At 37.4% G+C, this 26,634-nt stretch overlaps 1 protein-coding gene and 1 pseudogene across 19 annotated transcripts in view; one reads left to right on the top strand and one right to left on the bottom strand.

Moving 5' to 3' along the window:
• The window catches only part of DLG1 (discs large MAGUK scaffold protein 1), a gene marked incomplete at both ends in the record, with an annotated part of 254,956 nt that overhangs the window by 121,971 nt on the left and 106,351 nt on the right, over positions 1-26,634 (top strand). For 14 of the 18 annotated variants that reach the window (XM_080695610.1, XM_080695602.1, XM_080695617.1 and 11 more), the window contains 4 exons: positions 14,660-14,713; positions 16,647-16,697; positions 19,590-19,714; positions 25,085-25,254. In XM_080695610.1, coding sequence (XP_080551736.1) covers positions 14,660-14,713; positions 16,647-16,697; positions 19,590-19,714; positions 25,085-25,254 — 400 coding nt within the window. The remainder of the gene's footprint in view (positions 1-14,659; positions 14,714-16,646; positions 16,698-19,589; positions 19,715-25,084; positions 25,255-26,634) is intronic. The other 4 variants (XM_080695604.1, XM_080695603.1, XM_080695619.1 and 1 more) reach the window with 1 other exon arrangement.
• Positions 9,147-9,606, bottom strand: LOC308263119 (riboflavin kinase-like; annotated as a pseudogene). Its single transcript has one exon. The product of its transcript is annotated as a riboflavin kinase-like (transcript).

Genomic DNA, 26,634 nt, shown 5'->3' with positions numbered 1-26,634 from the left:
GGTTTCAAATCTTTGGGATTTTTTTTTTTGTGTGTGTGGTACTGGTGGTGTAACCCAGGGGCTCTTCTGCCTCCAGACTATACTCCCTGACCTATTCTATACTTTATTTAGAAACAGGGTCTCACTCAGTTGCTGAGAGCCTCACTTAGTAGCTGAGGCTGGCTCTGAACCTGTGTGATCCTCCTGTCTCAGCCTCCTAAGCGCTGGGGTTACAAGCGTGCACAACCACGCCCAGTGGGGGGTTGTATTTAGTAGATTTGCTTGATCATATAGTATAATTCTAATTTTTTTTTTCAGGAACTGAGGATTGAATTCAGGGCATTCTATTTATGAGCTACACCTTTAGCCCTATTTTTTATTCTTAATTTTGAAATAGGGTCTCACTAAGTTGCGGATGGCCTCAGTAACAGAAGCTGACCTCTAACTAGCAATACTCTTCTCAGCCTCCCAAGTACTGAGATTACAAGCATGGTTCACCATGCCCGGCTTATTTTTAATTTTTTTAAGGAACTACCATACTATTTTTAACATCTCATTATAGTTTTTATTTTATTTCTCTAATGATTAGTAATGTTGACTATCTTTCATGTGCTTATTGGCCATTTGTAGATCATCTTTGGAAAAATGGGAAAATGTCTATATGATTTTTTGTGTGTGTTTTACTGGGGATTTAACCCAGGAACATTCTACCTCTGAACTATACCCCAACTCTATCATTAATTAATTAATTAATTTTTATATTTATTTATTTTGTAATACAGAGGATTTAACTCAGGCATTCTACCTCCAAGATAGACCTCCAGCTCTTTTTTATTTTATTATTGGAAACAGGATCTCACTAAGTTACTAACAGCCTTACTGAATTGCTGGGGCTGGCTTCAAACCTGCAATCCTCCTCTCTTAGCCCAAATACTGAGATTACAAATATGCATCACTATACCTGGCTTACTTGCTTATTTATTTACTTTATGTGCTTTTATTGGTGCATTAAGTCTCACATCATAATGTAAATCATGTCAACATTGGCATATATTCTCACTGTACTTGGTGGAGCCCCACCTTCACATTTCTTCCCTTTTTAATAGAGTACTGAGAGTGTCGATGTTAGTGTTTTCATTAATGAACCTCAGTCTTCCTCCTCCCCTTCCTTTAGACCTCCTCCCTGGCTCCACTGAGATTTCTCATTTTGTTACTCTTTAATGCTAGTAAAATTTCATTGTGTTTCCCTTAATTTTTTAATCCATTCATCTCTTGATAGACATCTGGGTTGGTTCCATAGTTTGGGTATTGTGAATGGCACTGCTATGAACAGTTGGCCAATACATGAAAAATGTATTAACATCTTTAGCAGTCAGGGAGATGCAAATCAAAACTAAACTAAGATTCTAACCCCAATCAGAATGGCAATCACAAGTCAAATAATAAATGTTGGGGAGGATGTGGGGAACTAGGAACTTTTCTACACTGTTAGTGGTGTAAACTAGTTTAGCTGCTATGGAGATCAGTGTAGAGATTCCTTAGAAAACTGGGAATGGATTCACCATATGATCTGGCTATACCACTCCTGGGTTTCTTTCCAAAGAAAGAAACCTCACTAAATAGCTGACACTGTCTGTGAGGTTTAAACCAGGAAACTACTGTAATTTTTTTAAATTTTTCATTGTGCTGGAGATTGAGCCCCAGGGCATTATACCTCTAAGCTACACCCTCAGCCTGATTTTTTTTTTATTTTTATTCTTTTTGATTTTGAAATAGGGTCTCACTAAGTTGCAGAGGGCCTCACTATAACTTGCTGAGCCTGGTCATGAACCTATATCACCTTCCAGGTACTAGGATTACAAGCATGTGCTACCCCACCCAGCTAGCAATATTTAATTTGGGTTGTTACTGTTGAGTTTTAGAAGTTCTCTGTATTCTGGATATCAGTCTCTTATCAAATGATTTACAAATATTTTCTCATATTTCATGGATTGCCTTTTTATTCTTTTGAACACAAAATTTTTAATTTTCAATAAAGGAAGTTTGTCCTATGTTACTTTTGGTGTCTGTGCCTTTGTCTCGTTGTTGCCAAATCAATGTTTTGAAGCATTTACCTTATATTTTCTTCTAAGAGTCTCATAGTTTTAAATCTTTTTTGTTTTGTTTTGGGGGGTTTTTTTGTTTTTGTTTTTTGCAGTACTGGAGATGGAACCCAGGGGCATTCTACCTCCGAGCTATACTCCCAGGCCTATTTTTTATTCTTTATTTTGAAACAGGGTCTCACTGAGTTCCAGAGGGGTTCAACCTCAATAAGTAGCTGAGGCTGTCCATGAATCATGATCCTCTTGTCTCAGCCTCCCAAATGCTGGGATTACAAGTGTGCACCACCACACCTAGCTCTTCATAGTTTTAAATCTTCCTTATGAGCTAGATGTGGTGATGCACGTCTGTAATACCAGCTCTTGGGAGGCTGAGACAGGAGGATCACAGGCTCAAGGACAACCTTAGCAACTTAGTGAAACTGTTCAAACAAAAAATAAAAGCTGAGTTTGTATAACTTGGAGTTAGAGTGCCCCTGGGTTCAGTCCCTAGTAACACAAAATAGAAAGAAAAAAAAAACTTTACATGTGTGTTACAGATAAAGGTGTTTTTTTTTTTGTTGTTGTTTGTTTGTTTGTTTTGTGGTACTGGGGTTCCTGGAAGCCTTTCTACCTCCGGGCTACAATCCCAGACCTATTTATTTGGAAACAGGGTCTCCTAAGCCAGCGCATGCGGCTGACTTCGAACCTGTGCGATCCTCCTGTCTCTGCCTCCCAAGCGCAGGGATTACAAGTGTGCGCCACCACGCCCGGCATAGATCAAGTTTAAGTTTACTTTTGTCTGTGATATTTATTTCTGTACTTTCTTGTCTTCCCATGGTCTATATTACTGTCTTTGGGTCAGTACTGAACTATTTTGATTACTGTAACTTTGTATTAAGTTTTGAAATTAGGAAGTGTGATTTCTCCAGTTTAGTTATTTTTTCAGGATTATTTTGGCTATTTAGAGTCCTGTGAAATTTCAACAGACTTTTAGGATGGGTAATTCAAAAGTAATTTCTTCTTGTTGAAGAAACTAAAAGGTTGATCAATATGTGGGATTGCATTAAACTGAAGAGCTTCTATAAAGCAAAAGAAACTGTCAAGAACCTCAACAGAGAGCCAAAAGAATGGGAGAAAATTTTTGCAAACTATTTCTCCAATAGAGGACTAATATCTAGAATATACAGAGAACTCAAGAAACTCAGCAGTAAAAAGACAACCCAATCAAAGGGCAAGCAAACTAGATAGACACTTCACAGAAGAAAAAATTCAAATGGCCAATAAATGTATGAAAAATGCTCAACATCATTAGCAATCAGAGAAATGCAAATCAAAACTACCCTGATATTTCACCTAACTCCAACTAGAATGGCAATCATTAACACAACAATAAATACTGGTGAGGATGTGGAGAAGTAGGACTCTAATATATTGTTGGTGGGATTGCAAATTAGTGCAACCACTTTGGAAACAGTATGGAGGATCCTCAGAATGGGAACAAAACTACCATATGATCCAGCAATATTACTCCTGAGTATCTACTGAAAAGATTGGAAACCAAACTAACAAACTAATGCATGCATGTATCCCATTAGGATGTATGACTATAATACACCAATAAAAAATTAAAATAAAAAATTTTAAAAACTAATGCATGCATATCTTTGTTCATTGCCACATAATTCACAATTGCCAAACTATGGAACCAGCAAATATGTCCATCAACAGATGAGTGGATTACAAAACTCTGGGATATGTACACAATGGAATTTTACTCAGCCATAAAGAACAAAATCATATCATTTACAGGGAAATGGATGGAACTGGAAAACATTATGATAAGTGAGATTAGTCAGTCACAGAAAGTAAGAAATAGATGCTCTCTCTAATATGTGGAAGCTAGGAAGAAAATGGGTCTTAGGAGGAACTCTAGTTGAAGAAGGAGAAACTATAGATAAGCAAATAAGGCAACCCAACTGAGGGAAATGGGAGTGGGAAGAGGGAAATACCCTAATGTACATAATATACATTCAGAAACATATTAAAGTCAATCACTAAGCCAAACATGAGGGAGAGGGAAAGATGTGGGAATTGGGTAAGAGGTAATTGAGTGTGCATGTATGCCTCTACCATCATGAACTCCATTAAGATGTACAACTATAATACACCAATAAAAAGAAAAAATTTATTCTTGTTGATATTAGCACAAATCAAATGGTTGGGGGTTTTGGGGTTATTCAATGTTAATAGAAATGCAATTGAATTTTGTGTGTTGACTTTGTTATTCTGCTGCATGCTAAATTTATTCTTTTTCATAGACTATTAATTTTCTGTGTATACGATCATATAACCTATGAACACAGATCATTTTGCTTCTTCCTTTCCAATTTGAATGCCATATTTCTTTTGCTTGCTCTGGCTGCAATTTCAGCTATACAATTAGGATTAGGTTGAATACAGTGATAAAGCAGCATTTTTTCTTGTTCCTAATCTAGAGGAATACTTTGTTTTTCTCCGTTGAGTAATAATATTCATTGTGGGAGTTGTGCACATACAAAATATATAGGTTTTATTATTAAATATGAAAAATATATGGCTTTTATTATGTTGACATAATTTATTTAGTTTTTTGAGTATCTCACCATGAAAATATATTTTGTCAGAGGTCTTTTTCTGCATCATTTGAAACAATCTTGTTTCCTTCCATTCTGTTAACATGGTGTACTGTATTAATCAGCTTGCATATTTGAACCAGTGTTGAATTCCAGAAATAAATCCCATTTGGTCATGGTGTATAATTCTATTAATATACTACTGAATTGTTTGCTAGTATTTTATTGAGAAGTTTTGCATTATTGTTTATAAGGATATTGGTTTATAGTTTGTTGTTTCTAGTAGTGTTATTGTCTGGCTTTGGCATCAGGATATTGGTGGCCTTGTAAAATGATTATGAAAGTATCTCCTTGTGAATTTTTTGAAAGTTTGAGAAAGATTGGTGTTAGTTTGTTAAATGTTTGCTAAAATTCTTCAGTGAAGCCTTTAGGCCCAGGGCTATTCTCTATCAGGAAATTTTTTAATTACCAATTTAATCTCCTTACTACTTACAGATTTACTCAAATTTTCTTTCTTCATGATTCAATCTTGATAAATTTTACATTTGTAGGGTTTTGTTTTGTTTTGTTTTTTTGTTTTGTTTTTCTGGTACTGGTAGGACCCAGGAGCCTTCTACCTCCAGAGTATACCCTAGCCCTATTTTATTTTTTAATTGGAAACCGGGTCTCAGATAAATTGCTGAGAGCCTAAGTTGCTGAGGCTGACTTTGAACCTGCAATCCCGTCTCATCACCCCAAGTACAGGGATTACAGATGTGAGCCACCACACCCAGCAGATGAGTTATTCAATTTGTTGGCGTACATTGACTTTTTCATAAGAGTCACTTGTAAACCTTTAGTAACTAATATCCCTACTTTTATTTCAGATTTTGGTAATTTGAATCTTCTCTTAAAATTTTAAATAGCCAGGCATGGTGACGCATGCCTGTAATACTAGTACTTGGGAGGCTGAGATAGAAGGATTGCAGGCTTGTGTCAGCCTCAGCTACTTAGTGAGGCCCTCTGCAACGTAGTGAGATCCTATTTCAAAATAAAGAATAAAATCGGGCTGAGGGTATAGCCCGGAGCCAGAATAACACTGAGTTTCACTCCCAGTGCCACGAAAATAAAATAAAATTCCTAATTGCTAATGATTGGTCAATTTTGTTGATCTATTTAAGTAACCAACATCAGTTCTTTTTAATTTTCTGTTTAATTTTTCTATTCTCCATTTTTCTTTTCACTTAGTCAAGAATTATTTCAAGGCCTAAAAACATTCAGATTAATCAAAATGAAACTAGATACATATAAACTTAATATAAAACTTTTTTGCAGTGTGGGAGATTGAACCCAGGGACATTTTACCTCTAAGCTACATCTCCAGCTTTTGTTTGTTTGTTTTTCTGGTGGTACTGGGGTTCCTGGAAACCCTTCTATCTCCAGGCTACACTCCCAGACCTAATTTATAGTTTTATTTGAAAACAGGGTTTCTTAAGCCAACGAGGCTGGCTTCGAACCTGCGCGATCCTCCTATCTCTGCCTCCCAAGTGCGGGGATTACAGGCATGAGCCACAATGCCTGGCCTTCCAGCCTTATTTTTTATCCTTTATTTTGAAATAAGGTCTCACCAAGTTGTGGAGGCCCTCACTAAGTAGCTGAGGCTGGCCACAAACCTGCAATCCTCCTGTCTTGGCCTCCCAAGTACTGGGATTACAAATGTGCACCACCACGCCTGGTTTATAAAACTTTTTTTAAAGGTAGGCACAATTAACTCCTAAATAATATATCATACAATTTAAAGCAATGGCATGTAATAAAAAACCTCAAAGAACTTCTACATAGTGAACAGCAAGCTATTCAGACTAAATAAATGTAAATCTGAATTTACACTTTTCACATTTTTAACTTTCATAAACCTACTGATAGTTGTGGCTTCTTTTAAGTATGGTATTTCTAACATTAAAAATTGTGTTTCAAGGCTGGGGGTTAGTTTCGCAGTAGAGCACTTGCCTAGCATGCACAACGTCCTCAGTTCAATCTCCAACACTGCAAATATATGTATTTCCCCTAAATATTTTTATAGAGAAATTTAAAAGGCACAAATTACATTTTGTATCATAATTAATAAACCAAAAAGTATAACATAATCCAGCTGAATCCTTTTTTTTTCTTTTCTTTTGGTGGTTCTGGGGTTCCTGGAAGCCCTTCTACCTCCGGGCTACACTCCCAGACCTATTTTTACATTTTTATTTGGAAACAGGGTCTCCTAAACCAGCGCGCGCGGCTGGCTTTAAACCTGTGCAATCCTCCTGTCTCTGCCTCCCATCTATAACAGCTTTAGATGTAATTCTATATACTTGATTACCTTTTATGCATACTTCAAACCTTACCTTCCCACCCTGCCTTCACTACAACCCAAATCTGTTGCTAAAGCCTATAATGATATGTGTACTGTCTGAGAAAGCATAAAATTGTATCTTAATTTCCTAAACATCCAGATACCTCAGTTTCTTACCAATATAAACAAAATAATTTGAATAGTCAAAAGTTATAATAGTTGCAGGGAAAATACAAAGTATGAAGATTATTTAACTTAAACTTTATTCATACCTTTCTCTCAGCTGCAAGTAATCTTCAGACTAGCATTAAGTTATATTGTGCATGCATAGATACAATAATTTAGATATGCTCTGAAACATATAATCACATTAAATATACTCTTATATTTCATAGTTTAATTGGTTCTTAAATAGTTTCCCTGGGGGAAAAATAAGAATTTTGAGTTTTTAAGAAACTTGTAAGGAGGCTGAGACAGGAGGATCACAGATTCCAGGACAATCTCAGCAAGTAGTGAGACTCTCATCAACCTAGCAAAACCCTGTTTTCAAATAAAAAAATCAAATAGGGCTGGAGGTATAGCTCAGAGGCATTCTGCCTCCCCAGTGCCATGTGAAAGAAAGGAAGGAAGAAATGAACAAACGGCTACATGTAAATCAATGGCTATGTGTTCATTTAAATCCCAAAGAAGCATTTTTTGTTGTTGTTTCTAAAAATGTGGCACAGATATGCATTTAATTGACAGTTATGCAATCTCTTAAGTGTATAGTTGTAAGATATTCCAAATGGCAAAAATGGATACTGATAATTACTTAAAGGGGAAAAAAACAAGAAAAATTTTGAAGAATATCTTTTTTCCCTTTGTGGTACTGGGGTCTAAACCCAGGGGGATTCTTTCTCCAATCTACACCCCCAGCCCCCCCCCTTTTTTTTTGCGGGTCTGGGGATGGAACCCAGGAGAATTTGACCTCCGAGCTACACCCACTGCCCTATTTTTATTCTTTATTTTGAAACCAGGTCTCACTGTGTTGCAAAAGTCCTCACTAAGTACCTGAGGCTGTTCAGGAACTGTGATCCTCTACTCTCAGCCTCTGGAATGCTGGATTACAAGCATGCATCACCATGCCCAGCCGCCCTCCTTTTTTTTTTTTTTTTTGGGGGGGGGTCTGGGGATGGAACCCAGGGGCATTTGACCTCCGAGCTACACCCCTGCCCTATTTTTTATTCTTTATTTTGAAACCGGGTCTCACTGAGTTGCAGAGGGCCTCACTAAGTAGCTGAGGCTGTCCTCAAACCGTGATCCTCCAGGTCTCAGCCTCCCTAATGCTGGGATTACAAGCGTGCGCCACCACGCCCAGCTCACCCTCCTCTTTTAAAACAGGGTCTTGCTAAGTTACTGAGGCTGACCTCAAATGTACAGTCTTCTTGTCTCAGCTTCCCCAGTACTGATATTACAGGCATGTGCCATGGCCACCTAAGAACAAGAATATTTACTCTTAAGAAAGACATATTATTCAATATAAAAACCAGACCTACAAAATTGAAAAACACTTATTTTACTGTCCTAAAAAAACAAACAAAAGAAACTGATAGGCAAAAGGATTTTAGGCCACTTTTGAGGCAACTCTACTCAGAAACAGAGACAGTAAAGTGAAATGACCTCACAAGGGAGACATGCAAAACAATATTGCACAAGTCTTTATGTCGATAATGATATTTTAGTGCACAAAATATCAAAAATAGTCTGTGTTGTCCTCCTTGGGTTCATAATAAGTTATCAAACTTCTGTTTAATGCATTACTTTTTAAAAAGCCTTCTCTGTTTAGCGGTAATTTACTATACAAGTATATACATGCTGTTACTTCACCATGAGAATAGTAGTTCTCGCTCAAATTAGCGGCTTAATTTTCTTATACACATTTTATTTCCATTTGCAAGACACTTGATATCTTTCTAGTGATTCATTTTATTAAACATATTACAAAAAACCTTGATTTCTAAATGAATCTTTTTAGTACTATATGATGGGATTAACAGTGAAACATAAGAGTTAACTACGTTGTATTGCCTAAACTAATTTATGGCCATAGGAAAATGTTCAGGTTTTTAAAATATAAACAAGATGAGACTGCAGTGGAATGAGAAATAAGATGATTTTTCAATATGCATTCATTATTTTGCCTTTGGGAACTGGGAAGGGATTGTCATCTTTGAGTTTCAAATATTCTGGTAAATCTAGTCGTTTCTTAGTTTTTTCAGTATTTCCTTGAATTGCTGAAATAAGTAACTCTAAAGAATTGCAGTTCTTTTCTGGTCTGAGGTAGCTAAGGGTGGCCACTGAGAATTTCCTCATAGAAGCCCTCTTTGAAAGTAGGCATGATGTGAATTTTCATAGACATTTTCATGTTCTTGTAGTATGGGTTCCATCCTGTGCTCACCACCATCTTATGGACATCTCCACTTCTACCAGTGGCTCAACCATAATAAATGCCAGTGAATACATCAGCAGGAAGATTATGGGCTAATTGTTAGGAAAATTAGCTGTGGGGATGCCTTAGCTGCTTAGAGCCGAAGCCCCGCATCAGCTGGCCCTGGCAGAAGTATAGCAGGGTTCTCATGATGGGGGCTCAGGCCAGTTCTGCGCGTAGAGCTGACCTGCCCTGGGGGCACTGCCCGGACCCTCCAGGGACAGGGCAAGAGCTCTGCCAGCCGAGCACTCCATACAGGGAACCCTTGCACCGCAGGCCCAACAAACAACAGCCATATTACTTAGGAGCTGCGGTAGTGGGCCAAGAGTGCCTATTCTCCATTTTTCTTTAATCTTTTCTTTCTTCTGTCTGCTACCTTTGGTAACTTGTCCACCTTTCTATAGTTCTTTTAGTCGTAATAACTGGTTGTTGATTTGCGATGGGTCTTGTTATTTATTGTGTTTATTATAGCTATAAATATCCCCTTTAGCACTACTTTCACTGTGTCTCATAAACATCTTGGGTATGTTGTTTTTATTTTCATTCATCTGTAAGTATTCATTAAAACCCTCTGTGAATTTTTTTCTTTGATCTGTTGGTTATATGCTTACCCAGGCATGGTGGCACACGCCTGTAATATCAAACCTTGGGAAGCCGAGGGAGAAAGATCATAGGTCTAAAGTATAGCGAACAAAGTAATTTCTTTTGTAACGTTAAATAGCCTTGTTATTTCTTGTTCTCCTCTGTAATACTTTAAGGAGAACACAGTGAAGTTTTTGTATGAATTATTTTCAATGAAGTGAAAAATATCAATTTGAGTAATCTCAATATCCCTCTGGGAAATCAATAATACTAAATATTTATAAAATTTTAAATGTGTTCAGTAGCTTTACTTCAGTAGCTATGTTCTTTTTTTTTTTTTAATTTTATTTTATTGGTGCACTGTATTCATACATCATAGTGGGATACAAACTTTTGTAGACATACATGCACACATCGCCCAGTCAGCCCCCACCCGATCCCCACCCCATTCTCTCCCCATCCCTCCCTCCCATGCTTGGCTTAGTGGTTGACATCTAGTATTATAGCAATTTATCCAAAATTAAAAATGATAATCTCACATAACAGTTTCATTTGTCTGATACCAAGCTTTTGATGACTTAAAGATAACATTTCAATATTTCTTTTTGCTTTCTTTCTTACCAGAGAATATTTTTTTCTTTTTTTTAGGTGAAACTATCATATATTTATTTTTCAGAAAAAAATCTATCCTGATATGGAATATGGACTCTAGATACCCAAAACAATCTCGAAGCAAAAACAAAGCTAGAAGATGTATATTTTCTGATTTCAAACCATATAAAGCTACAATAATTGAAACAGTGTAGTACTGTTCTAAAGGCAGATATATAGACCATTGGAGTTAAATACAAGCCTAGAGCTAACTTCTTCCCTATATTGTCAAGTTATTTTTGACAAGGTTTCCACGAAGATTTGGTGGTGGAAATAATAATCTTTTAACTAAATATTGTTGAAAAATAATAATTACATGGAAAAGAATAAAATTGGACCCTTACCTAATCCCACATACAAGTATTAACTCAAACTAGATAAAAGACCTAAATATAAATCTTAAGACTATAAACTTTTAGGAGAAAATCTGGGTCATAAAACCTCACAACATTGAAATTGGCAGTGATTTCTTGGATATGATTTCAATGGCACAGGCAACAGAAGAATATACAAACTCCCTAAAAAATAAAAGAAAATATTGTATATCCAAAGACAATGTAAACAGAGTTAAAAGTTACTAATAGAATTGGATAAAATATTTCCAAATGCTATATCTGAAGGTATATTAATATTCCAACTAGAAATCCTAAAAATTAACAACAATAAAGGCAAACAATACAATTTAGAGATAGGTAAAAGACTAACATAAATAATGAATCTCCACAGATAACCAATCTTAGTTGTCTGTTGGATGGAAAGTCTTGTTTCTCTGGTTCTGGTGAGTGTTACCTATTTCTTCTTTGTAGTTAATCTCTTTGAGTATTTTCTCTAGCGCTGGTTTTGAAGACATAAATTCCTTCAGTTTCTGTTTGTCATGGAAGCTTCTTATTTCTCCATCTAATGTGATAGAAAGTTTTGCTGGATAGGAAATTTTTGGCTGGAAGTTGTTTTCTTTCAGAGTTTGGAATATGTTACTCCAAGCCCTTCTGGCTCTCATGACTTGGTTTGGGAAGTCTGGAGTGATTCTAATTGGTTTGCCTCTGAATGTCAGTTGGCCCTTTGTTTTTGTTGCCTTTAAGATTCTCTGCTTGGCTTCCACATTGGTCATTTTGACAATTATGTGGCGTGGGGATCCTCTTCTCGGATCCTGTCTAAAGGGAGTTCTATAAGTTTCCTGGATCTGTGTATCAACCTCTTGCTCTATATTTGGAAAATTTTCTGCTATTACTTCCTTGAAGAGATTGTTGATCCCTTTGGTATCACTTTCTTTTCCCTCCTCTATTCCAATTATTCTTAGGTTAGCTCTCTTAAGATGGGCCCATATTTCTTCAATGTCAGATTCCTGCTGTTGGATATCTTTTTCTAGATTAGAAACTATGCATTCATTTTTGGATTGCTCATCTTCTAAGAGCGAGATTCTGTTCTCCATGTGGTCTAATCGGTTGTTTGTGCTTTGAATTGAGGCCTTTACTTCATTAATTGCATCCTTTATCTCTTTTTGGCTCTCTCTGAGTTCTTTTCGAAGCACCTCTATTATTTGTACAGTTATTTTCCTGATTTGATCTTCTAGAAATCTCTGATTTTCTGTTTTATCAGGTTCTGATGTTGTGGGGTTGTGCACATTCATTACTTCAGTGTTATTCCTCTTTCCCATGATTTAGGAAGTTTGTGCCTTCTCTGGGTTCTTCCCTTGGGTCACTATGGCTTCACTTAAGGTGCTCTAGATCTCGAGTCTGTATTATCTCAGACCCCACTACTCCTTTACTGGGTTGTATCACAGAGTCTCCGACCCAGGGAGTCGATAGAGGCTGCTTTAAACTATGGGGGGTGCCAGGTTGCACGCTCTCCTATGGTGTGATATCTCTGCCACCACCACTCCCTCACTGGGTCAAGTCCCAGGAGGCACGATACTGGGATTTCTCCTCTGTGGCCCACAATTTGACTCACTGTTCTTGAGTACGTAGATGTAGTTGTACTGGACTCAGTGAATTCACTGCTGCTGCCGCCGCTGGTGGCAATATGGCGCCTCTGCCACGCCCTCGGCCATGAGGCTGGCGTATTTTTTCTTCTCTGGTTTTGATTTCCACTCTGAATCCCTGCAGCGTGTGCTGAGCTCAGCCACTGGGAGCTTTAAATGCTGTCTGCGCCGAAAGATCCCGCCTGGCTGTTCCGCATCGGCTCACCTCGGCTTGCTGTAGCCGTCCGCTGAGTTCGCCGCTGCCACCGGCAGTATGGCGCTGCTGCCGCGTCCTCAGGCACGTGTGTCTCCTCTGTGGCCCTGAGCTCTGTTCTCAGTCCGCTTTCTCTCTGGAGCCTGGTGGTTTTTTTGTTTTTCTGGTGATGGTGTTTTCTGGCTATGAAAGGCGCTCTTTTTGTGGTAATGGAGATTGGTTGTTAGCGGGACTCTTAAGCCCCGCTTTTCTCGGTCGCCATCTTCCCGGAAGTCCTCTACTTCAGTAGCTATGTTCTAAGTAGAATGTTTATTAGGCTTGATTTTCACTGAATCAGTCAAAAGTAGACTATGGCATTAAGTAGTAGGGTTAAACATTTAATAGTTATCTTTATCCATAACAAAATATTATCTACTCATCTTTAATCTGCCATTTATTGAGCCTAAATGCCTACTGTGTAATTTTTTTAACTATGAAGTTGTATTTTTAAGTATTTTATCATATGATCATTCATATCTAGTAGTTTGCTAAAAATTAATGTATCATTCAAATTCCATAATTTATGTTTTTAAGAAACCTATATATTTGGAAGAAACTGCTATTTTGTATTATAGTGTGTTTTCATGCCTCTTTAATGTATAATCCTTTGGTTAATTCAAATAGAACAATATTGTTTTAAGTATATCTACTAAAGTTTGTTTAAAGGATAGTCATCTTATGAAAATGTTATTTGATAGTGCTTTTATAGCAATCTTAAATATACAGAAGAAATAACTTTAATAACTATATTTTATATATATATATATATATATATTTTGAGGTACTGGGGATGAAACCAAGGTGCATTCTACTTATGAGCTATACCCCCAACCCTATTTTTTTATTTATTTTTATTTTTATTTTTGGTGGTACTGGGGTTCCTGGAAGCCCTTCTACCTCTGGGCTACACTCCCAGACCTATTTTTACATTTTTATTTGGAAACAGGGTCTCCTAAGCCAGCGTGATCCTCCTGTCTCTGCCTCCTAAGCGCGGGGATTACAAGCGTGCGCCACCACGCCCGGCTAACCCTATTTTTTATTTTTTATTCTTTATTTTGAAACAGGGTCTAACTGAGTTGCAAAAGCTGAGGCTGTCCACGAACCCCACAATCCTCCTGTCTCAGCCTTCCAAATGCTGGGATTACAAGTGTGCGTCACCACACCCGGCTCTTATTTATTTTTTATTTTGAAACAAGGTCTCACTTGCAAAGAGCCTCACCAAGTAGTTGAGGCATGTTCCTCCTGCCACCACTCCCAACTTTAATTTTATATTAGTTAAAATCTATTCTTTAGTATCATCCACATAAAAGTCACTCCAAGTTAACAAGAAAACCAAGGTTTTTAGATTTAAATTAGATTTACATTATTCTCGTTTGTGTGTATGTGCAGGTATACAAATAATTATTAATATAATGACAAGCCATTATTCTTGAGTGATCCAGAATAACAGTGGAGAGCAATCATTTCAGCTAAAAATAATCAGGCTCTTACATTGAAAATTTTCTAAATGTTTGCCAATTATTTGGGTGAGAGAATTTTTTCTAGTTATGGCCATTTTAGCAAAAATAGCAGTTTATCTCAGAAGCATTCCCTGATATAACTGCTTATACCTAATCTTTTTCCACTTGATGCTAAAGACTGGATATAAAGAAAGTTATATAAATTTAAGAAATAGCAAGTCTCATGTAGTTCTAGCATTTGTGAACAATATATGTAGTGTTTTTTCTTATTAAACTAATGTATCCACAATTTCTTTAAAGGCAAATCCTCCTCCAGTACTGGTTAACACAGACAGCTTGGAGACACCAACTTATGTAAGTTGCATTTCCTCCCCATTTTGAAATAGTTCTGCCATTTCTGCTCTGTTTTTAATACAAAATCACAGCATTACTTCCTCAAATGCGTTTTACTTAAGATATTCTACCACAGCATATTTTTCTTATAATTAGTTCAGTAAACAAAGCAATGCTGTTCTGTTGGTGGGGGTGGTCGTTTTGTCATCTTTGTCTTCTCCTCCTCCTTTTTTCTCCCCATTTATACAAGCAGAAATGTTGAAATGGAAATATATAGCTTAATTTTGAAATTATGATGATTAGCCTTCACAAAAAGCTCTTTGACCAGTAGTCACTTACATAATGACATGTATTGCAGTCATTTTAGAAGTCTAATTGATTGAATAGATTTTTAGTGCTGTGGTTTGTGTGTATGTGTTCATAGGTTAAAATCATGAGTTGTGACTTTATTTTAAATTGATTAATGCTTTTCTCACCATTAAGTATGATGTATTATACTCAGTTTTAAGTATTAGTTACTATAATTTTATGACACTGGTTTTGATATGTCTCTACTCATTCCTTTTAATCCTTAAATATTAAAAATGTTAAGGGGGGGCCGGGCGTGGTGGTACACGCTTGTAATCCCCGCGCTTGGGAGGCAGAGACAGGAGGATCACGCAGGTTTGAAACCAGCCACGCTGGCTTAAGAGATCCTGTTTCAAAAAAAAAAAAAAAAATAGGTCTGGGAGTGTAGCCCGGAGATAGAAGGGCTTCCAGGAACCCCAGTACCACCAAAAAAAAAAAAAAAAAAGTTAAGGGAGTCGGTCCATGGTGGTGCATTCCTGTAATCCTGGTTTTTGGGATGCCAAACAGGAGGATCACAAGTTCAAGGCCAGCTTCAGCAACTTAGTGAGCATAACTTAGTGGGACCCTGTTTCAAAATAAAACATAAAAAATAGGGCTGAGGGTATAGCTCAGAAGTAGAATGCCCTGGGTTCAATCCCTGGTACCGCCATATATATAGTCTTTGACTTAAAAGTACTTTGCCTAACTTTGTATCAGTAGAACTTTTAAATCAAGAATTCAAACCCAGGTTAATCTAATTTTAAGGACTTTTTGCCCTTTATTAGAGTTAATTCTTTCAGGAGAGAACAGGGAATAAATTGAAGAGAATAAAGGACACTAAGATGTAAGCAAGATCTTGGATGGTGAATCTGACTTGGACATGAAATATATAAGTGAAGTTTGTGACAGAGAAAGCACAAAAAGTTCAGGTGTGGAGGAAGGAAATTGCAGGACATGTCATAGGAAGAACAAGTCATTTAGATGGCATATAAGAAACACAAAGTGAAGATACATGAATGTTAAGGATAAAGGTAAGTGGTAGATTGAAGTCAATTCATACAGAGCCTTAATTACCAAGCCACAAGATCAAATAATTCTAGAAAAGGAGAGTTTCTGAAAGTTTTAGAGAATGTACATTATTAGCCTGGGCTTAAAAAGATCCATTAGTTTAAAACACAAAATAATTTGGACAGTGGGGAGTACTAGTCTCAGTAACTGAATACATTGGATTTATTGACAGTGTACCAGAGAAAGTTAACAAAGACCTCAAAGTAATAGTAATGAGAATAAGGAGATGATGGCTTTTGGAAACACTCAAGCATTTTGACTAGGAGGAGTTGGCAACTGATTAGATACATAGATCAAGACAGAGGAAAAGAGTTAGAGCTCAATAATTAGTAAAGCTGATATCTGTATTTGAAGTAATGATACCATGAATATTGATTCAGTCACATTTATACTCTTCTATTTCTTAGAAGCCTTTCCTAAAATGATTTAAATGAAGCTATATCATATGGTCATTGTCACATTTGACAGATTTTCATTAATACATCATGAAAAAAATTATCTTGCAATTTCAGATTTTTTCACTATAAATTTCTTAGCTACTTCTCTTTTCCCCCATTAGGTTAATGGCACTGATGCAGATTATGAATATGAAGAAATCACACTTGAAAGGGTAAATCTATGAATTATCTTAATCCATTGTTTTAAAGATTTTAACTCTACTGCTCAATTCTATAGAATCCAAGGAAGATCTTTCAGAAATGGAAAAATGTGTTTTTGTTTTTGTTTTTGCAACTTGACAAATCATAAAATTAACTGTGGTATTTTCAGAATATTTCTTTTCTTTAGTAATCCTTTAAAAATATTTGTCTACTTTAAAATAGTTTTAGAGCCGGGCATGGTGGCGCATGTTTATAATCCCAGCATTTGGGGGGCTGAGACAGGAGGGATCATGGTTCCCAGACAGCCTCAGCTGCTTAGTGAGGCCCTCCACAAATCAGTGAGATCCTGTTTCCAAATAAAGAATAAAAAATAGGGCTGGGGTGTAGCTCGGAAATAAAATACCCCTGGTTTCCATCCCCGGTACTGCAAAAAAAAGTTGTAAAGATAATACAGAGAATTACAGAGAATTCCCATTTACCCTGAACATGGCTTTTCTTGTTAAACATTTTATTAGTGTATATTTCTTTCAACTAATGAACCAATATTTACTATTAACTACTATTTGTTGTTGTTGTTGTTGTTGTTGTTGTTGTTGTTGTTGTTGTTGCGGGTCTTCCCCCCCCCCCCCCCAGGGGCATTCGACCTCCAAGCTACACCTCTTGCCCTATTTTTTATTTTTTATTTTGAAACCGGGTCTCACTGAGTTGCAGAGGGCCTAAGTAGCTGAGGCTTTCCATGAACCACGATCATCCGGTCTCAGCCTCCCAAATGCTGGGATTACAAGCGTGCGCCACCACAACCGGCTTTGTATTTTATTTTTATTTTCTTAGTTTTCATGCTTTTCTCTTCCACAATCCCTTCTTAGGAAACTGCATTATATTTAGTTATGTTTCATTGGGCTCCTAAACTCTGACAGTAAAATATTGTTCATTTTATGTAACTAGTATTAGGGTTTTTTCCTAGCAAAATGATGTCCATAGTTCCAGTGGAGAAGACTGTGTCAAAAACTTATGCTCCCCTCCAATCAGAAAATAACTTAAGGGTGCAATTCAAATGTGTAAGGTTTCATACGACATATTTTTCTCTTAAGAGTATCTAGATTTAGGGTTGGGGGATGTGGCTCAGTGGTAGAGTACTTGCCTCGCATATATGAGGCCTTGGGTTTAATCCTCAGCACCGCCAACAGAAAGAAATTGACATTCATTTACTGTATTTTAGTAATGGCTTTAGTAATGGCCCTTTGGTCTGGCCAGCAGTTTGTGGAAATTTAGTGTTCTACACAAGTTAATTTGCTAAGTAACTAAATTTCTGCATATTTAAAACTAAAATTTTAGGAAATTAAGTTTCTTCATATTTGAAGCCAGAATAGACTGTGAGGGAAATTTTTAGAATGAATGAATGAATGAATACCTGAGGAAGCCTTTTACATGTGTAATAGATTTCTGTATTCTTCTACTTAAATTCAGGTCACCTGCCTAAGTTAGGTGAATGCCTGAATAACACTCAAGCAAGCATGATATTAATATACATATTTCAATCTGATATTTGTGATATTTCTTACCTTTTATTCATTTTAATACTAAAAATTACATAACAGGACCAGATATACCACTTTCTTGAGTTGCCTGATAGCTAGAGTTAAAACATTCTTACAGAAATAAAATCTCTTAGATTAGTTGTCCTTAAGGACAACTAATGCCCCTGGGGATGGAACCCAGGCACATTCTACCTCCAAGCTACACTCCCAGCCCTATTTTTTATTCTTTATTTGGAAACAGGGTCTCACTGAGTTGCTAAGAGCCACAGTAAGTAGCCAAGACTGGCTTCAAACCTATGCAATCCTCCTCTCAGCCTCGCAAGTACTAGGATTACAAGCGTGCGTCACCACTCCCGGCTCTGAAGAAAATGTTATTCAGAAATTTGTTTTCTCCACTTTGTAAAAGATACAAAAAGTAGAGCTACTTTGGCAAGATTTGCTTTGCTAGTAAGAAAGTTCACCAATATTCAGTTCTAAAAATGGGATTTTTTTATACTAAAAAGCACCTTTTGCTAGTTAGGTGTATTGTTTAAACATGTTAAGAATTTATTGCTGTTACTTAAGTACTACTACTACCCACCTTTTTAAGGCTGAAATGTAGTTTATTGCTAAGTAATTGCAGAAGAAAAATCTGGTTGTGGTGGCGTACCCCTATAATTCCAGTACTTGGGAGACTGAGACAGAAAGATCACAGATTTGAGGACAGCCTCAGTAAGTAGTGAGACACTCATCACTTAATGAGACCCTGTTTCAAAAATAAAATATAGAGCTGGGTATAGCTTGGAGGTATTCTACCCCTGGGCTCAATTCCTAGTATGGGGGGGGGGGGATCAGTTGTTTATTTCTTAAAAGAAATTTGCCCTTAGCAAACATGGATAAGTTACAGTCTAAAAGAAATAGATTTGTGGTGATACCTCCCTCCATAGATGGACAATGTGTGTGTGTGTGGGGGGGGTACTGGAGGTTTAGCCCAGAAGCATTATGCTTCTGAGTATATCCTCAGCCCTTTTTATTTTTTTATTTTAGAATAGGGTCTTGCTAAGTCTTAAATTGCTGAGGCTGTCCTCAAACCTGCAATCCTCCTTTCTCTGCCTCCCAAGTACTGGGACTACAGGCATCTTCTACCACACCTGGCAAATCCTGCAACTTTTAAAGAGAAAACTGTAGACTTTGGAAGGACTTCTGCCTTACCTACTGAGCATTAATGCTTCTGAAGGAGCTTTTCTAATGTAAAGAGAATGTCTTTTTAACTTAGAATCTTTGTATTACTCATATTTTAGTACAGTTTCTAGATTCTATAATGACAGATATCTTTTAATAAAGGTAATTCTTACTGTCTTGAATTGTTTCCTCTTTTTCTCCCAGGGAAATTCAGGGCTTGGTTTCAGCATTGCAGGAGGTACAGACAACCCACATATTGGAGATGACTCAAGTATTTTTATTACTAAAATTATCACAGGAGGAGCAGCTGCCCAAGATGGAAGATTGCGGTATGTTTTGCACTTTACACTTTGACAACAAATCTGCTTTGTCATTCATTCTTGAAATATACTACACAAGGGATAAAATATAAAGAAAAAAAAACACTCTTATAATCACTACCATACAGTAGTGGTCAAACAATATTCAAACAAATATATAAGATAATTTTGCCTTTACTTTTTTTTTTTTTTAAATTCAGTTTGGAGCCGATTGTGGTGGCACATACTTGCAATCCCAGCATTTGGGAGACTGAAACAGGAGGATCGCACAGGTTCGAAGTCATCCTCAGCTACTTAGTGAGACTCTCAGCAACTGAGTGAGACCCTGTTTCCAAATAAAATATAAAATAGGTCTGGGACTATAGCCCAGAGGTAGGAAAGCCCCTGGGTTTTACCCTCGGTACCAAAACAAAAATAAAAAAATAATAGCTGGGCATGGTGGCACATGCTTATCCCCACGCTTGGGAGGCAGACAAGAGGATCGTGCTGGTTCGAAGCCAGCCTCTGGCTGTTTCCAAATAAAAAAATGGGTGCCTGGGAGTGTAGCTCGGAGGTAGAAGCGTTTCCAGGAACCCTAGTACCACCAAAAAAATAAAAAAATAAAAATAAAAAATTCAGTTTTGGGGTTTGAAGCCATGAAGCCGGAAGTGTTCTTCCTCCAAGTTTCGCCCCCAGCCCTATTTTTCTTTTTTCAGTACTGGGGATGAAACCCAGGGGCATTCTACCTATTTTTGATTCTTTATATTTGAAACAGGGTCTCACTGAGTTGCAAAGGGCCTCACTAAGTAGCTAAATCTGTCCTTGAACCGCAACCCTCCTGTCTAAGCCTTCCAAATGCTGGGATTATAAATGTGCACCACCAGGCCCAGCTATTTTTTATTTTGAAACTGGTTTTTGCAAAGTTGCTGAGGCTGACCTCAAATTTTTGGGGTCCTAAGTACTGGGATTACCGGCTTGTACTAGTGTACCCTGCAGGGAGTTGGGATATTTCTTTGTTTACTTTTGTTTGGTACTAGGGATTGAACCTAGGGACATTCTACCTCTGAGCTGCACCCTTAGCCCAATTTATTTTTTTCCTCTTAAACAGGGTCTAAGTTGCCAAGGCTATGCTATAACCTGAAATCCTCCTCTCTCAGACTACCAAGTACTGTGTTTACAGCCATGCACCACCACACCAAGCCAGGATTTTTTGAATAAAATTAGATTGATGCTTTAAATGTTTGTAACTAAATTTATAGAAATCAAGAGTTCCCCTGTGTACTTTCCAATACATTCACAGAATTCCTTTTTTTTGTGGGAGGGGTGGGGGAACATGTATATAAACTTATTTACGACAGAGAGAATTACATATATATATCTGATTTTTTATCACGAGTAAAATATATGCCGATTTTAAGGCAATCTGAATCTAGATAAAAATGACAGTTGTCTTGTGTTTGAATACTGTTTTATTTTGGAAGAGATGTTTTACAAACTTTGTTATTTCCTTAAACCATAAATTATGGCATTTTTTTTCTATTTAGTGTTTGTTTTATATATCTATATAGTAACAGACTGGAACTTTAGAGCTATAAGGAATTTATATGGTCTGTTGAAAGGACCAGCTTATTTTAAGGCAGTTCAGCCATTTCTCTTTTTTCTTTTTTTCTTTTTTTTTTTCTTTCTTTTTTTTTTTGGCGGTACTGGAGATGGAACCCAGGGATGTTCTACCTTTGAGCTACACCCTCAGTCCTATTTTTTTAGCCTTTATGTTTTTTGAAACATGGTCTCACTGAGTTGCAAAGGGCCTCACTAAGTAGCTGAAATTGTCCTCGAACCGCAATCCTCTGGTCTCCGCCTTCCGAATGCTGAGATTACAAGTGTGAGACACCACACCTGGTCCCAACTCAGCCATTTCTAAACTTGACTTTTCACTGTATACAACTGGTGATATATTAATGAGTTAATAACTTGACTACTTATGGAAATATAGACATATTTCCTGATTCTGTACCTAGCCTTTTATTTGTGCTGCTTATGTAAAAATTAATATATTCCTTTTGTTTTGTTAAAGAACATACCTATAGAACTACTTCTGAGGTATCATTGATATATTTCTTTTCTCTAAAGAAAATTAATTATTCTTAGGTTAGCTCTCTTAAAATGGGCCCATATTTCTTCAATGTCAGATTCCTGCTGTCAGATTTTTTTTTCTAAATTAGAAACTATGCGTTCATTTTTTGAATGATCATCTTCTAGGAGCGAGATTCTATTCTCCATGTGGTCTAATCGGTTGTTTGTACTTTGAATTGAGGCCTTTACTTCATTAATTGCATCCTTTATCTCTCTTTGGCTCTCTCTGAATTCTTTTCGAAACACCTCTATTATTTCTACAGTTATTTTCCTCATTTGATCTTCTATAAATTTCTGAATTTCTGTTTTATCAGGTTCTGATGTTATGGGGTTGTGGGCATTCATTGCTCCATTGTTATTCCTCTTTCCCATGATTTTGGAAGTTTGTGCCTTCTCTGGGTTCTTCCCTGGGTCACTACGACTTCACTTAAGGTGCTCTGGATCTCGAGTCTGTGGTATCTCAGTCACCACTACTCCTTTACTGGGTTGTATCGCAGAGTCTCAGACCCTGGGAGTCAATCGAGGCTGCTTTAGACCATGGGGGTTGCCAGGTTGGGCATTCTCCTATGGTGTAATATCTCTGCCACCACCACTCCCCCACTGGGTCAAGTCCCTGGGAGTACAGTACTGGGATTTCTCCTCTAGGGGCCCCAATTTGACTCTGTTGAGTGTGCAGATGGAGCTGTCGTGGACTAGGTGAATTCTCTGCTGCTGCCGCCGGTAGCAATATGGTCCCGCTGCTGCGCCCTCGGCCGTGAGGCTGGCGTATTTCTTTTCTGTTTTTGAACTCCACTCTGGGTCCCTGCAGGGTATGCTGAGCCCAGCCCCTGGGAGCTTTAGATGCTCCCTGCGTGGAGAAATCTGCCGAATCCCACCCGGCTGTTCCGCAGCGACCCACCTCGGCTCACTGTCCGCCGCTCCTCTCTGGAGCTTGGTGGGCTGTTGAGTGTGTTGGTCTGGTGCCGTCCGGTGAACTTGCCGCTGCCGCCAGCAGTAAGGCGCTGCTGCCGCGTTCTCGGGCGTGAGGCCGGTGTATCTCCTCTCTGGTTTCTGAGCTCCATTATAAGTTCCCTTCCTCTCTGGAGCCTGGTGCTGCAAGGCAAAATGGCGCCCGCCGCTTCACGCCACGGCTCCAGCTGCAGCACTGCGGTCTGGTTTCTGGTGTCTCGTTTTTCCAGCCCTCTTTTTCTCTGTCCCTTAAAATTACATTTTTTGTTTCTCTGCTGATGGTGTTTTCTGGCTATGAAAGGCGCTGATTTTGTGGTAATAGAGAATGCTTGTTAGCGGGGCTTGTAAGCCCTGTTTTGCTCCTTCGCCATCTTCCTGCTGGTGGTTTTTGTTTGTTTGTTTGTTTTTTGCTTTTGTTTGTTTTGGAGGGTTTTTGGGTGGTACTGGTGTCTGGAACCCCAGGGGCATTTTTCCTCCAAGTGGAACCCCCAGCCCCTCTTTTTTATTCTTTATTTTGAAACAGGGTCTCACTAAATTGCAGAGTGCCTCAGTAAGTAGCTGAGGCCATCCACTACTTAGAAGAGTAACTGTAATCATCCTGTCTCAGCTTCCCAAATGCTGGGATTACAAATATGCGCCACCATGTTTGGCTGAGCTCCTTTTATATATAGCAAACATTTTGAAAGAATACAAAAATATGTGAAGTTCATTTTTTAAAACTACAGTATAGTGCTGGTACAGTTATACTAAAAGACTCTGATAAAAAGAAACAATAATATAAGGTCTCCATTTTAAATATCATTCATATATACCTTGTGGTTGATTCTTTTTTAGAGGAATAAATTACTGAATTACTGGGGAAAAAGTGGAATGCCTTTAGGTTCAATCTCTAATACCATATACACAATAGATAGAGAAGTTTATCAGGACCAGTTTTATATGTGTATATATGTGTATATTTGGTACTGGGGGTTGAACACAGAGGCATTCTACTTTCACACTACAACCCCAGCTCTTTTTATGTTTTTATTTAGAAACAGAGTCTCCTTAAGTTGCTATGGCTGGCTTGGAACCTGTGATCCTCCCGTCTTAGTCTCCCCAATACTAGGATTACAGGCATGAACAATCATGCCTGACTTTTTTTTTTTTTTTTTTTTTTTTTTCTTGCGGGTCTGGGAATGGAACCCAGGGACATTTGACCTCTGAGCTACACCCCATCCCCTATTTTTTATTCTGTATTTTGAAACCGGGTCTCACTGAGTTGCAGAGGGCCTCACTAAGTAGCTGAGGCTGTCTACGAAGCGAGATCCTCCAGGTCTCAGCCTCCAGAATGCTGGGATTACAAGCATGCGCCACCACGCCCGGCGCCTGACTAGTTTTAATATTATGATGGTGTTTTGTTCCTCTCCTTGCTAATTTTAGATAACCATCTTTTTGTCCTAGTATGAGTCAAAACAGACCAGTGCTCGGGGAAAATATTTTAACTAAGAACAGAGAGACTTTTACAAAATATACTACCATGTCAAAGTATAAATTGTTTTCTTTAGGAATCTTTGAATTAAATGATATTTTATATATATATATATATCGAAAACTTATTTTGGGGTAAGTTAATTGATCTTAGTTTTGACACCATCTTTATACTCTTTAACTGTTCAATCTCTTGGAGCCTCATTTTTTTTATCTTTAAATGACAACTGTGTCACATATTATCTGGGTGGCCTTAGGAAAGTTAAAGTCATGGTTCAGTGTCTCCATCTATGAAATGGAGATAAAAACAGACATCTAGCTTACAGGTTGTCATAAGGAACTAAGTTAGAACCTGGTATGTGTTTAGTGCCAAATAAATGTATACTATTTTTGTGAAATATATTAATGTCTACATATAATAGGTGTAAAATATTTATTGTTTTGTGTAATCTATTCTTTGCACTATTTTGTTTTGCTTTCTTTGTTGATCCTTAGGAAATTATTTTATTTACACATTGGAATTTAACATTCAGCTTCTTCATTTATATTTTCTGGAGTAATTAATATTCTTTACCTTAAAATAAAAATAGCAAGCTAGGCATGATGGTGCAACCTATAGTCCTAGTACTTGGGAGGCTGAGACAGGAGTGTTGCAATTTCAAAGCCAGTTTCAGCAACTTAGCCAGACCCTATTTCCAAATTAAAAAATGAAATAAAATAGGGCTGGAGTGTAGCTCAAAGGTAGAATGCCCTGAGTTTAATTCCCAGCAGCAACAACAAAAATAACAAAAAGTTGGTGACTTAGGAAATTAGTATTTAAGATTTTAAACATAAGGCTTTTTTTCTCAGGGTCAATGACTGTATACTACGAGTAAATGAAGCAGATGTTCGTGATGTAACACATAGCAAAGCAGTTGAAGCACTGAAGGAAGCAGGATCTATTGTACGTTTATATGTAAAAAGACGAAAACCAGTATCCGAAAAAATAATGGAAATCAAGCTCATTAAAGGTCCGAAAGGTATGTGGTAAATCAAACTAAGAAAAATAACTAAGAGATCTCTGAGTTAAATATAATTATGATCTTATGTCTTTAACCTGTGTTCTAAGACTAACCACACTTGTAATCTTCTGTAGAACTTGAGTAGATTTATAGAATTTCTCTTGTTATTTGTATGGATTTTTCTATGGATTTTTTTTTATCTTAGAATTCTCGATGTCTACATTTCTACCAAGGTTTCAGCCTTTGAAAACTTATTATGTTAATTTATGTATGCACATTTTACTGCTGTAAGCATATATAATTAAGAATAAGTTAGTTCCATGTGATATTTATATTCAAAATTTTCATAACCTATCTTTGTTTTTTTAAAGTAGGAAACCAGATCTCTGTTTGATAAGTAGATTAGTCTGTATTTAAGAATTACTGCATGAAAGGCTTTGGGCACTAAAAGAAATAAAATATTCTTGTTGCCAGTCATAGTGGTGCATGCCTTTAATCCCAGTACTTGGGAAGTTGAGGTAAAAGAATCGCAGGTTCAACCACATTCTCAGCAAGTAACGAGACTCTCATCAACCTAGTGAGACCCTGTTTCCAAATAAAATAGGGCTGGAGGTATAGTCAGGAGGTAGAATGCCCCAGGGTTTAATCCATAGTACCTAAAGAAAAAAAAATTCTTGTCCTTGAACACTTAGAAATTATATATAGTGTTTATGTTAACATGTAGTTAAATTTGCTCTGCAAAGTACTTTAAATGCAGATACAAAGGATAAATTAGAAGAAGAAATTACATAGTATTACCATGAGCTGTTACATCTCCAGTGAGACCTATTTAAGATGTGATTTCTAGCTGGGCATGATGGCACATGCCTGTAATCCTAGTACTTGGAAAGCTGAGACAGGACGATTGTAGGTTCGAGTCCAGCCTCAGCAAAATGAGAACTTCAGCAAATTATCAAGACCCTGTATCAAAATAAAAAATAAAATCGGGCTTAGGGATATAGCTCAGAGATGGGAAGCCCCTGAGTTCAATACCCTATATCACCACCAAAGGAAAAGAGATAGCACACACGTGCGAGCATTAGGTAGCCAGGCTTGGTCAGCCACACACACACACACACACACACACACACCTGCAATCCCAGTACCTCGGAGGCTGAGATAGGATCACAGGTTCTATGACAGCTCAGCAATATAGCAAGGCCCTATTTCCCAAAAAAAAAAGGCTGGGGATGTAGCTCAGAGGTAAAATGTCCCTGGGTTCAATCCCCAGTAAAACACACACACACATACACACACAGAGGAGGTACTAAATGGGTTGTTTTCCATTTTATAAAACATTTAGTGTCATGGAATTATCTCCTGGTTTTAGCTATTTATTTTGGGTTTAAATTCACCTTT

This window comes from Muscardinus avellanarius (assembly GCF_963383645.1).
Source record: "Muscardinus avellanarius genome assembly, chromosome: 5".
Taxonomy (NCBI): domain Eukaryota; kingdom Metazoa; phylum Chordata; class Mammalia; order Rodentia; family Gliridae; genus Muscardinus; species Muscardinus avellanarius.
The sequence above is the reverse complement of the archived record's forward strand: the minus strand, read 5'-3'. Positions and strand labels throughout refer to the sequence as shown.